General features: G+C 45.8%; 2 protein-coding genes across 8 annotated transcripts in view; one reads left to right on the top strand and one right to left on the bottom strand.

Annotated features, from left to right (window-relative positions):
* The window catches only part of LOC142585068 (sodium-coupled monocarboxylate transporter 1-like), a 49,290-nt gene extending 48,271 nt beyond the window's left edge, over positions 1-1,019 (top strand). The window contains exon 17 of the mRNA XM_075695548.1: positions 107-1,019. Coding sequence (XP_075551663.1) covers positions 107-166 — 60 coding nt within the window. The 3' untranslated portion in view covers positions 167-1,019. The remainder of the gene's footprint in view (positions 1-106) is intronic.
* Positions 1-14,134, bottom strand: part of LOC142585070 (uncharacterized) — a 200,122-nt gene that overhangs the window by 7,960 nt on the left and 178,028 nt on the right. Inside the window, exon 6 of one of the 7 annotated variants that reach the window (XM_075695552.1) lies at positions 4,196-4,431. The exons of the other annotated variants lie outside the window; for them this stretch is intronic. The gene's annotated coding sequence lies outside the window, so the exon portion shown is untranslated. Of the gene's footprint in view, positions 1-4,195; positions 4,432-14,134 lie in introns of those variants that run through there. 7 annotated transcript variants of the gene reach the window in all.

Here is a 14,134-nt window from a genome sequence, read left to right as displayed (position 1 = left end):
TTACACTATTGCCAAAGCCATCAACGATAATGACATACTGAATGGCAGGCTTTGCAGGACTGATTGGCAGAGGCTAATATTTATTACATGTTTGCTTCTTCCACAGAATCCAGCGGCCGCGACGGAAATTAAAGCCTTGATCTTGGAGCACAAGGAACGTACTTAACCACAGTGCAGAGGAGAGTTTATCATGAAAAGACACATATCCTCTCTATTAATGGCGACAAGCAGGATAGACAGGACGCTGACTTTTACTCACAAGGCATTTATACCAACAATAGCCTGCAATGTTTGTCGTGTTCAGCTTTGATTATTCAAGAAACATAGGCCGAATTTTCCGGTGTGTAGGAACACATATGAAGGAAAAATACGCCGTCTACCTTGGCGTAGCTGCAGAAAAACATTCGTAATTTGATGAAAGACAGAGATTACTACGGAGTTAAGTAATGGCCCAGTCCGCGGCATCGAATGATGAAGATCAACCATTTCATGCTTGTCACGCTGACAAATGCGCCCGTCAGAAGACTAGGAAAAGCATGGATCAAATCACATTCTTGTAAACTCTAAGTGCTCGGAATTTTTAAAACGAAGAACTTCGGGAAATTCAGGAAGGTGGGGAAAAAAAGCGAAATGGAACGATGGGATCCTCACGGGAGCAACATGTAGTCATATGGTAAGTTTGTTATGGCAACCAAAAAAAAAAAGAAACGATGACTAACTGTTACACGAGCAAAACAGCTTTTGTACGTGGCAGAAAATCTTTCTTCTCCGTTGTCTCTATCTACAAACGATGGTATCGTTCGCGGCTGCTGGTGGGGTAGTGAGATGAACACAGGGAAACACGTGTACTGGATAGTCATCTTCTTTGATTTAACGGATGCGTTTGACTCTGAAGCAAGATGTATTTCAAAATGTTGCTCTATTATATTTTTACCGGGTGTTTCAAGTTAGTTGATTAAAATTTATTTATATTCATTGCCACAATTTGTGTCGTTCAATAAAGTTGACTCCCAAATACAGCGCTTTGCTTGAGGTGCACCTGAAGTTTCTATCCTAGAGTTTATTTATTTATTTATTTATTATACCTCAAAGGCCCCAGAGATGGGGTATTACATGAGGGATGGGCTTTAACAAAACAGTGTTTCGAGAGCAGCCTTGAAGTGATGAGTGTCGGAGTGGGGCGTGAGGTCGGCAGACAGACCGTTCGAGTCCCTGGCGGTTTTCACAAAAAATGATCGTAGATGAGAGGTAGTCTGCGCCGGGGGAGGATGCACGGCTTTGCTGTGGTTAATGCGGCTGGACTGACGATGAGCTGGTAATATAGCTGAAATGTGGAGTGGTGAATGATAGAATTTGTGAAAAAGACACAGTCCAGAAATAAGACGTCGCGATTCTAGATTAGTAAGACCGGCACGGGATTTTAGTTCAGACACGCTTGCATGATAAGAATATTCAGAGTAGATAAACCGGGCTGCACGGTTTTGAATTGATTCCAGTGTATTAGATAGGTTATGTTGATGAGGATCCCAGACAGAACATGCATATTCTAACTTAGGGCGGACATATGTAACATAAGCTAACAGTTTTACTGATGGGGGAGCAAGCCTTAGATTCCGGCGGAGAAAACCGAGGGTTCGATTCGCGGCATTGGCTAAGTTAATGACATGATGTGACCAATTTAGGGTAGTGGAAAAGGTTATGCCGAGGTAGTTATACGAGTCTACGGATGAGATTTCGGCGCCGTATATGGTGTATTTCCCCGATTGGTGATGCTGTCGGCGATGGAAAGAAACTAGCGAGGCTTTTTTAGTATTCAAAGACATCAACCATTTGTTACACCATAATTCAAGTTGGTGGTTCAAGTTGGTGGTGGTTCAAGATAGTTGAGCACATTCCTGGGGGCGAGCAGCGCAACCCGGACGAAGGAGAAAAGGAAGAGCACGATACTTCCTTTTGTGCTTCGTGCAGTTTGCGCTGCCCATCCGTAGGAATATGCTCAGTCACCAACTCGACCAGCTTGCTGTGTTAACTTGAATGGAGCTTAATGATGTCAATTTCAGTGCACACATATGGAATACAGCGATTATATGACTTTATCAAGGTGACACGTCATTTTTTAATGAGCAGAACCACGGACAATGTTTAGCTCTAAAATTGCTGGATAAAAGATTCGCAAATTTCCATCAAAGTAGATAGTGTAGCATATGAGTCATTTTATTGTGATTAGCATTGTTTGCCTACTTTTTTGTTTAGAGCCTGCCAGCCAGCATACCCGCCTGCCTGCCTGCTTGCCTATCTATCTATCTATCTATCTATCTATCTATCTATCTATCTATCTATCTATCTATCTATCTATCTATCTATCTATCTATCTATCTATCTATCTATCTATCTATCTATCTATCTATCTATCTATCTATCTATCTATCTATCTATCTATCTATCTATCTATCTATCTATCTATCTATCTATCTATCTATCTATCTATCTATCTATCTATCTATCTATCTATCTATCTATCTATCTATCTATCTATCTATCTATCTATCTATCTATCTATCTATCTAGCATCGCACGTGCAATGCGAAGACGTGGAGTCATTACACACCTGCGGCCAGTATTAGTTTCGTCCACTTCCATTTCATTAAGTCATAATTTCTTTAATTCATTTAGTAAGTACACGTAATTTCACCTATGGTGTCCTCGGTGTCTGTTTCTTGGCTGCTTATGATATGAATAATATAATCGGGCCACCTCGACTCGATTCCCTTTCTCCTCCTACATACATACATATATATATATATATATATATATATATATATATATATATATATATATATATATATATATATATATATATATATATATATATATATATATATATATATATATATATATATATAGTCGCTCGCGGTGCGACGAGGACAGAAGACAGGGAGACGTTCAAGGTTCAAGAACAACAGGACAACCTGTTCAAAAACAAACGGAACCGAGGCACGTCTTGTTCGTCCTCTCCCAAATCCCAGCCACCCACTAGACGGAGTCTGTTATTGCCCCCATCGTCGTTGTCTTCTAAGTAGAATATACGCGTCAATATATATATATATACCGGTATATATATATATACCGTTTTTCGCACTAAGAAAAGCAAACACATTAAGATAACTCGGAGTACCGGTGGTGTCGGTTGGACCACGCGGCAGCAGGGTGGTATTGGCAGTGTTCTCGCATTCTTGTCTCGTGAAAGATGGCGTTCAGAGACGCTGTCGTTAAGGCGCTACGCCTCTGGACGAAGACGCAGCTGCTGCTGTTTGCGGCGCCAAGCCGCTGGTCTGCGACCAGATCGAGGCGGCCGCTGGCGCTGTCGGTGTTCTGGATTGAGCGTCAAGTACCGGTTGGCTCCCGCGTACGGATAACGTAGTTTGGTAATTGGACTGACACCATAAGAAACAATGCAACCTAATGCCGCAAGTAACAACCTCCCGAAGCTTCTAAATGTATTTTTAAGCAGCAACCAGGATTGGTTCTTGATAAACTTGTTTTTCTGTACGAATTCCGACAAGTTGCCACCGACGCAATGTGGCGACACTCGACAACTTTATGTGGAAGTCTCAAATATTGTGCGTGGACATAATTTGTTTTTAGAATGGGCCAACGAGCACCTGTATACATAGGCAACGGATATTATAAGAGTGTTATTGTCAGGATAACGCTGCCACAATCTGATCGAATGCATTCTATGCGATGTACCGCCTGCGGTGGAATGACGAATGTAACAGGTTCTTTCCAATGATTTGAAATGAGCAGCCTTACTAGCAATCCTCGTGGCTAATGTTCCTTATTTGTGAGGAAACTCGTGATGCAATGCCTACCCGAATGAGGAAGATATTCTTTAAGTGCACGATCGGTGAACACCAGCAATAGAAAGTATACTCGCAGGCACATTCATAGAATCGTCCTCGGTGCTATGTACGGTAACATTTCAAGTAACGTGTCAGCCGTTAAAGTTTCGAAAGTTTGATGCTTTGAAGCAGCCCGATCATAATGCACAGATCTTCATACAAGAGCATTAGATATTTAGTACAATCCCTGTTTGTAAACGAACCGGTATTCAAACGCCTCGAGTAAAAGTAAGGAGGCAAGACACACTTTTATTCATTTCTCTTCAACTTTGTTCAGCAATCTTTCCCGAGCAACTTCGAAAAGAAAGGCTACGCGTATTATTCTTTCCTTCCAAGCACGTTCGTGCTACGTAGACATTGTAGGATTTCTTTTGGGGAATTGAATGAGGTGTCACACCATCTGAGACAACCATAAAACTATGGGCTTTGGAACGGTGGGCGCATGACCATTACGTAACCATGTGCGCGCCAACAAGGTGATCAGCGGCTTAGTTCCCTTCCTCCTCGCTTTCTCTTTTCGCTCTCGGGTCTGGAAAAATTGGCGGTACGCGAATTAGCTCAGAGGACATGACGCCTTCACTCGTGTTTGATCAACGATTATGCAGAACATCCACAGAAATGATAGTTTTATTAATAATTTGCACTATACCACTCTTACATATCCAAAGACTTTGCTTCAAAGCTTTTTTTATCGCTTCACGGAGTTGCCGCAATCGTCGGTACCGCTTCAGTCGTCGCCTTCTCAGCATAACTTTCTGGCTGTGAGCGCTGTCTCTCTTTGTGTGTTTCTTTCTACGTCCTCGTTCAGTTGTGCTTGCGCATTCTATTATGAATTCAGACCAACTAACCCGCCATCGTGTTTTGAATAAATTAACAAGCACGGTGTCACGCACGGTGTTCATGAACATGAACACATCTTGATCGATGAGGGTGGCAACTCGCTGTCAAAATACGGGAGTGAGGAATCGCGGCAGCAGCAGCGATCGAATTGACCTTTGTGCATCTCTGCTTCAGCGTAAAGCAAACGTCGAAAGCACAGCGCATGCGAAGGTACTGGCACTACGCGCATTCTGTAAACATCGCAGATCGCTTTGAAGATGAGGCCCGCGCGGGAGCGCACTTTGGCCACGTCGCAAATGGCGTTCAAGACACGGCGCCCGCAAGGCCGCGCCGTAAGCAGCAGCCGACAGAGAAGAACGATCCCCCCCCCTTCCTCGCCTCATCCCGGTGCTTAGCGCGCGACAGGAGAGGGCGCGCATCCGGCCCGCCTTCCTCGCTCTCGCACGCGAGATCGCGCACCCTCGCATGCTTTCACTCACACATACACCATGCGGCATGCGGCGACGGTTTTATCGCCTTTGGACTTTATACGGAACCTCACGGCGACGGCTGAAATGCGCTGCATTTCTGACGTGGCATCGTTCCCCAGCTGCGGCCAGTGGTTTTTTCATCCACTTTGGTTGCCATTTATTTACGATTTCTTTAGTTCAATTAGTAAGTAGAAGTAATTACCCCTAAGTTGTGCTTCGTGTCTGTTTTTGGCTTCTCGTGATATGCTTGGAGCGTCCATGTAATTGCCATTGCAATAGTAAGCGCAGACTCGCCATGGCGACTCAATGGCTATGGCGGTTCTGTGCTGAGCTCGATGTCGTGAGTTTTGTTACCCGCCGTGGTGGCCACTTTCGATGGAGATGGAATGCAAAAGTACTCGCGCGCCGGGCCTTGGATGCAAATAAAAAAATTCAGGCAGGTCCGAATAACTTTGAGTCATCTACTATGACGTCGCTGATATTCGAACGACCAGTTTAGACATGGTAAAATTACTGCGTTTTAGCGGTGGATTTCGAAAAATGTGCAGTTTTCTTCAAAAAGTTACCGAATCTCTGTACGGCCCTGCTTTGCAATCAAAGTACCAGTGTGGAATTGACTAAGCTGGGCTGTTCGTAAGCAATTTCTTAGCTAAAAAGTTCCTGCGCTAAGAAAAGGGTGCAACCGAAGTGGCAGGGCATTTAAGTGATGGCGTCATATGAGAATGAGGAGGAAGCAAAGGCAGGAGTGAACGAGAAGAAACGAAATAAGGGGTAAACTGATACCATGATTGCACACCATGTATCCGTATCCGGCTATATCTTACGGCAAATCACTGCAAACCCCTATTCGATAGCTTCGTTTTCCGGGCCTCTGCTACAGAGCGCACAAACGCAACTGTGCTCGCCCGTTCACCGCACCGCCCCCAAAAGAATTGCATTGGAAGCATTACGCATTCTTCTTACATTTTGGCGCAGAAAGAGACGCTGAGCCGGAGCAGTTGCTGGCCAGTTCTGCCAGGCTAACCCCGCCTGTATACATCACTACCACCGTATTAGAAAGTGACTAAATGTCTATTTCGATACTAATTACGGAAATGAAAGCAAAAAGCTCCGTAATATATAGTTCGTATAGCCTCAAAGCTGGGTACCCGGCACCCATACGTTCACCGGTATGGTAAGGTATCGCAGTGCACACGGTTGCAGGTGCTATTTCAATGTCGCGCATAGGCTCAAAAATGCACGGAACAGCATCATATACAGGTTTGCTGTAAAATCATGAGCCATTGCACTCTGTGAAAGTGGTTTACCGGCGAAGCTGTTTAGACACGGAGCTGATTGGACTGGGAAACTTAATTATGGTCCTGCAGGATGATCTTAGCGTGTAGCGGGCGTCTCCCACGTAGGGACGCATAATTTTGAACGAAGGTATGAACTCATTTATCGTATTGATGGGTGGTCATCGTGCCGAAAGGTACGCACACTCATTTAATGTCTTGACCGGTGGTGATTATTTCACTCGCAACTGCAATCGCATTCTTTGATAATGTCAAATCGATGCACGTGGTAGATTGGGCCGTATCGGTGTGGCATCGCAAGGTATATGTCTGCAACACGGAACGCGTAAACCGCTCCCTTTTCTGCACCGACATATCCACATTGAAGTCACCGACAATTACAACAGGGGTAGTGTCATTGCAGCTAATTCACGCAAAGTGAGTAAGTAGCCATGAACCTTACGAACTATGAGTCATTGCATCTTTTGCTTGCTTACGGGGGTATGAGGCATTGCTCAGGGGAGTATGAGTCATTGATGATGACAGTTTTCAACATGCTGTTCTGTATGTCGTATGCGTGATTAGAAAGAATTTAGGCACTGTTCGCTCCACTTTGCTGAATGCTTGTGGCCCCTGCGTTACGGGGCTATGAGCCATTGCATTTTTTGCTTGATTACGAGAGCATGAATGCTTACATTGGTATGAGCCATTGATGAACGAAGAAATAGTTTTTGCACGTTCAGGTGGCCGCATTCCAACAGAGGCGAAATGCACAAATGCGCGTACACATAAATTTTGGAGGCCGGTAATAAATCATAGGTTGGTGGCGTCAGGACCTGGAGCCCCTAACTACGTTGTCTATCATAGCCCAAGTGGCACTTCATCGCAGGCTAATCAGTCAACGTCACCAAGATGCTGAACGCCAACGTTGCCATAGATTTACCAGCCTCATAAGAACACGCGCTTAAGTGCACGTCAGAATACTGCATAGCATCGTATAGGAAGCACATAGCGGTTCAACATTTAGCTGGTTTTGGATCAAATCGGTTCAAGTCGCCGATCTTGCTACACTGACGCACTTTGTTCAGAGCAATGAGCAAAACAGTAACAACGTAAAAGCGGGAGCCAACGTCTTGACAAGGGGGCTGTTATTTTTAAGGCAATATGTGCTTTTCTCTGCACAGTATACAGGGTGTCCCAGGTAACTTTAGTCAGAGCTTAATAATATGCAAATGCCACGTAGCTGGACAGAACAAAGGTAATATTTGCCGTCGCTTGGAGATACTCAAACTATTTGTTTTCATTCTGCTTAAATAGTTAATTATTCTTAATCATTAATTCAATTTCTCAAATATTATATTTAGATGAAAAGTGTCAATGAGAAAATTGTAAAGCGATATCAAAAACTCCCGATACAGCTTTCTGTTGCTGAGTACACTCTACATAAAATTGTTTTTCCGAGCGTGAAAAAAGTCTTCACCGAGTGTCCCGCTTGTTGAATTTCTTTCTCTTTAGAACAAGCTTCTTCAGCTAATTGTCAGGCGACGATGGCTGTCGCTTGCGGTCACTTTTCTTTGTCGTCTGTTCTTCCCATGACATGTTGCCTGTTACTGGCTTTGTGCATGCAAAACATCTCTTTATGAAAGCTATGCTGTGCTCTTGTTACCAAAAACGAAGTGTCTGCAGTGACACATCAGTATGGTTATATAAATAAATATCTGTATCCGTGTGTGCGTGTGTGCATGTGTGTGCGTGTGTGAACTCATGCGACAATTCGCTTCGCTTCGACAAATCTTTTCGCTTTATTTCACAGCATCAGCCTTGTTCAATCACTCCACATGATTTTCGTATCAACGGTAGTGCATGATGTTATTCGTCATTTTTTTATATATATATATCAGCGTATTGATGTGCAGCCTCATATCATTGACAGGGTCGCCATCCGTAGTAGGCATACATTGCTTCAGGCCGTATGCTACAGAATGAGCAAAACCGTAGGCACAGACACTACGCCGCTTCGACTTAGTACTGAATTGAAACTGTGAGCTATATAATAGAAGGTTGACGCCAACAGCACGGAACATGACAGCGAATTGGTCAATAGGAACGAGTTTTGATAACTAGAAGCGTTAAGGCGTCTTCTCGTTGTTTCATCTCGTGTGGAGAATCATAGCCTCCCAAAGCGTTGGAAATAATAACAACCCGCAGCAATATGAGCAAGACAAAGCACAAACTAGAAAAAAAATACAGAGCTGTTGAAAACAGACCAATGACAATCTTGATGGTCGTCAGGGGCGAACACTACATTTCTATTGGATGACGCCGAATAGTGTCATGACGAGTACGAAAATTAAGCCAATTGCACGCATCAGGAACACAGCCTATAAGACATTATGCAGAAGTTCGCCGCACATACCTAATGTTGCTGCCATCCACAGCGGCGCTCGGTTATTACAGTTATGCACTTAAACAGCTTAATGCAGTTTGAAATTACAAATCAGAGGAGGAGTAGATTTTAATGAAGAGAAAGGAGGAGAGGTCGGCCTGGAGAGCGTGTCTCTAGCCTGCTACTCCTCACTGGGGAAAGGGGAAGTGGGAAATACAGGGAAAGGTAGGTGGCGTGTGATTACGTTATGGTACAATGAGATACTATATACACGTTGTCCAATATGCGGATGCGCACTGTAGACGCAATACACGTAAGAGGAATCTTGTCCGTACAAAAAATTAATCTTGTTACAAAAAGTTATTGCTCAAACACATTTCGCACTGACTGCACGTCTCACAGCTTCTCGAGGCGATCGTCTAAACCAGTCTCACTTAAAAAGTTCAAAAGTGATATTATGGCATGTTGGACACAGTGAACACTTCTCGACGCGCCCAAAAGCTTTTCTTCTGAAAATGGGCGGGAGTCCAAGCTGTCAACTGTAGATTTGAGTGTTCTTCGTTCGGCCGCATATTGAGGGCACACGCAAAGTACGTGAGCTATTATCTCGAGAGTGTTACAGACGCTACATTCAGGGTCCCACGTTTGTCCACTCTTGCGAAGGTTTCGGTTGGTGTATGCCACACCCAGCCGTAATCGATGAATGTTTCCTGGCTTCTCCGCAACCGAAGTGGAAGCCGGAATTGTAATCAAGCGTCAAGTCTATGGAGGCGCTCTTGTCGATGTTCGGGGTTGTCCCAATGTCGCGCCGTAGAAGTTTTAAGGGAGGTATGGAGCAAGGCGTTAATGTCATACCGGGAAAAATGAATGTTTATAATGGTTCCGTCAGAGTGCGCCTTTTTTGCTGCTGCTTCAGCCTGTTCGTTTCCAGCTATTCCACAATGGCCAGGAATCCACTGCAGCACGATGGTATGCCCGGAATGAGACGCCTCAGCAAGCAGAGACATGATGTCATAAACCAGAGGACTATATGCGGTTCTGTCACTCATATAATTGCTGATGAGTTGCACTGCTGGTTTTGAGTCACAGAACACTATCCACTTCTCGAGACTCTGTTGCAGTATGCAGCGAATTGCTTCTCGAACTCCTGTCAACTCAGCTGCTGTATACGACGTCCTGTGTCCTACCTTGAACCGTTGTGCGATCCCCATTCCTGGCACCGTGTAGGCCGCCGCGGATGAGGACTGTGTCACAGAACCATCTGTAAAAACGTGTTCGTAATATCCATACACATAAGCAATGTATGATAGCGCGAAATGCTTGAGCCCAGCAAGCGGCATCTTCGACTTGTTCGTTATTCCAGGGGTTGAGAGTCTCACCGTTGGCTTTGCCATCGTCCAAAGTGGAACTTCGGGTAAGTCGCACGGTTCGGAGTCCGACGGCAATAAGTCTTGCTGCAACAACACGGCTTCTGAATAGGCGGACACAGGCCGTACGCCTGTGACGTTCGTGAGTGGATGATTCCTGTGTCTAGTCAGTAGCCTTAGATGCACTTGCAATGGTTCATGTTGCAGATAAACTCGAGCTGGGCTCGTACGTGCCTCTGCAATAGTTCTCTCTTGAAGATAGCTGGCTATCCATTGATGCATACGTCCCCCGACGCCACATTCTTCTGGGGCATTTAAAATTGCATCATGTAGGACGTTGTCAAAAACACCCTTGATATCTAGAAAGAAAGCAGCCGTTAATCGACGGCCACGTTTCTGATGTTCAACAGTTGTTACTAGGTCAATGACGCTGTCGATTGACGACATACCCTTTCGGAAACCTGTCATTGCATCTGGATATATATTACGCTTCTCCAAAAACCACTCCAGGCGCGTCAAAACCATGCGTTCCATGGTTTTACCTATGCAACTGGCAAGCGCCACAGGTCTGCAGGAAAGCATAGCATGAGGTGTCTTGCCTGGTTTCAATAATGCCACCATTTTGCTTGTCTTCCAGTGTGCAGGCACAGTTCCCGAGGACCAAGAGAGATTGTATAAAGCCAGTAGCTCTTCAGTCGCTCGAGGGCCTAGATGGCGCAAGGTAGAATAGATAATGCCATCAGGACCAGGCTCACTTGAGTGTCTTGAAGAGGAAATCGCTGCACATAACTCTTGCAGCGTGAATGGGAGGTCGAGACGATCGTCCATTGTTGCAGGAGCACACCTGAGCATTGAAGCTACCGATGTTGTAGATCTCGAGAGGCGTACGCAGAAATCTTCCGTGATTTCCTTCTCACTGCGCGTCTGGGTGATAGCCAAAGCTCGGAAGGGACGCAGCTGTTGTGGAGGAGATGGTAGTGCTCGTACAACATGCCATATTGTGGACAATGGTTTTCTTGAGTCCAGGCTGGTGCAAAAGGACCTCCAACGTTGTCTGTCGAGCTTGTCTAAGTATCTTTGAATTTTCTTTTGCACACGGCGTGACGTCCTCAAGTCTGATATCAATTTAGTTCGCCTGTATTTCCTCTCGGCGCGACGTCGGACTGCCCGCAGCTCTTCATATATAACGTCAACGGATGTTCTTGAATTGGATGTTTGGATGATGCGTGTTGTTGCGTGCATTGCTGCTCTAATGCGCTCTTCAATCTCTTTCGGTGAAATTACACAGTTGCAGGATTCTTCTAGCTTGTTCTGAAAAGCATCCCAGTCAGTGCGTCGCGTATGAGAACTTAGAAGTCGTGTAAACCATCTCAGTTGTACATAAGTAGGTAGGTGATCACTGCCATACGTTTCAGCATCTGTGCACCAGGCAGCAGTTGACGAAAGGCATCGTGAAGCGATAGCTAAATCGAGACTGCTGCTATATGTTGTGCCACGAAAAAATGTTGGTGAGCCATCGTTCAGGATGTCAAGATCATTGCTGCTTTTGAAGTTAAGAATTTGTCTTTCTCGAAGATTTGTGATCCTACTACCTCAAAGATGGTGGTGCGCGTTGAAATCGCCTACAATAATATGAGGTTCTTGGCAAGAGTCAAGAACAAGTTTCAGGTGCCCAGAGTCAAATCTTTCCCTGGGAGAAATATAGCTACCGATGATCGAGATTATTCGGCGCTTTACTTCAGTGTTATAGAGACGTACTCGTTGCTGTTATGTACCGGAACTTGGTTTAGCGAATACGTGAGGTCAGATTGCACACATACTAAAACTTTGCTAGTATTTCCACTTGAGGTCGCGGGATCGAATCCCGGCCACGGCGGCCGCATTTCGAGGGGGGCGGAATGCGAAAACACCCGTGTACTTAGATTTAGGTGCACGTTAAAGATCCCCAGGTGGTCGAAATTTCCGGAGTCGTCCACTACGGCGTGCCTCATAATCAGAAAGTGGTTTTGGCACGTTAAACCCCATAATTTAGTATTTCCACTTGTCCCAGACGCGAATTGTTCATATCCAGAGAGTCTAAATGGGGATGTCATATTCGGCTCGCATATTACGATAACTGGAAATCGATGCTTCAGCACTCTCTGTTTCAAATCTCCCAGGCGACCCCTTAGACCTCGTGCGTTTCACTGGAATATTACGGAACCGTTTATCCTTTCCCGTAGTGACAACCTTGAAGTTGATGATGCCATGGCGTTTACTAGCTTTTATACAGCAGCAGGCACTGGTTCTAGTGAGTCGAGAATTTGCACCGCAGCCTTGGCAACGCGCGTCTTAACTCCGATGAGCAGCATTCGCAAGGAACGAATAAACTGTGCAAGCATTGCTTTGATTTGCCCATCCGACGATGAAGGTTCATGTTCACGCTGGCGTTCCGGCTGCACTTCTGTACTCCGAGATGGCAGGGAAGGCCATGCAGTAGTCCTTGGTGTTCAGAAGAGTAGACGTGGTTAAAGGTGGCTCTGACGTTTGAGGACTAACAGGAGCGCGCGACGATTTTTCCTGGAGTACAGGTTGTCCTGTTGTCGATGCTGATCTCCTGCTGCGATTACGTGAGCGCCTCTGGCGGCGGCGGACCTTGGTAGCCGTTTCTCTGTGTGTAGATCGATCTCGTACCATTTTCCTTAGCGCGGACATTTCAGTCTTCAATTTTGGACAGTCCTTCGACGTTGCCTCGTGCGGCCCATCGCAGTTAGGGCACTTCAAGTCAGAGCCAGCACACGTCAACTCATCGTGATCACCACCACAACGCGGACATGTCATCTTGTTCATGCACACAGCACTTACATGACGATTTTCTGGCGTTTACGGCACTGCAAGGGCCTAGGGATGCATGGACGGACAGGATGTCGCACTTAACGCACCTTTACATGTGTTGGTAAGGTCTCTCCCTCAAAAATGAGTTTTTTGTACCTCGACCGTCCAAAACGGTGTATGTCTGTGATATGTACAGTTGAGATTAGCGTTGGGAGATCGTCGTTATCAATATCTGTATCGACATCGTAGATAACACCGGCGGTGGTGCTGCCTTCATGTACAATGAATGAGCGGACAAGTATATTTCCTAGCTCAGTTACAGATTTCAAAGTGTCGAGGATTGTTCGTGTAGTCACATCAACAGTATGTATGTTTCTTCTGGGATTAATTCGGGCCTCTCTGATTTGCCCTGGAGCCAGCCTCTCGAGATAGGCAGTGAGAGTTTGCCTATTGAGGGATTGAGGTTGCCTGTAGCAGCGACGGGGATGTAGGCGATTGTGTACGCTTGCTGTGTGGGCGGCTTATTGTAGTTAAGCTCACTCCCGCTTGATGTCCTACGAAGTTTCCTCTTCAACAGTCGATTTGTGACCTCGGTATATCCGTCGTCAGAATCCATGTCGTCGACGTCTGAGCAGCTCGATGACCTTGGCAGGCTCGCGTTGAGGTGGTCGAGCGCAGCAGACTGACTTGCAGCTTGGAGGCCAGCCCCTAACCTTGGCGGCAGAGGAGGCGGAACGTCCGTCATTGCTTTTGATACCGTACCCGCCACGGGGGCGTCGGTACGACAAGTTTAACGAAAAAACCAGAGCGAAGCAGGACTAGCAGCTGATCCAGAACTCGTCTTCTTCGTCTTCCCTACAAAAAGCGCGCCACGAAGGTATAGGCACGCGCCGTCCTTGGCTATGAGTTGTGGCCTCTGGCCAATGTTGCGACGCCTGTTTCTCGAAGCTCGACGGACGTTACTATTGGGTAGCATGGCGCTGTCGGCGGGCTGCAAGCATCCGGTAGACCATGGCGACCAGGCAAGGGCGAGATGATTTCTAGTGCGAAACTTGCACTGTTTATTCAATGTTTGGTGAAG

Source organism: Dermacentor variabilis, chromosome 6 (assembly GCF_050947875.1).
Source record: "Dermacentor variabilis isolate Ectoservices chromosome 6, ASM5094787v1, whole genome shotgun sequence".
In the NCBI taxonomy this organism is placed as follows: domain Eukaryota; kingdom Metazoa; phylum Arthropoda; class Arachnida; order Ixodida; family Ixodidae; genus Dermacentor; species Dermacentor variabilis.
The sequence above is the reverse complement of the archived record's forward strand: the minus strand, read 5'-3'. Positions and strand labels throughout refer to the sequence as shown.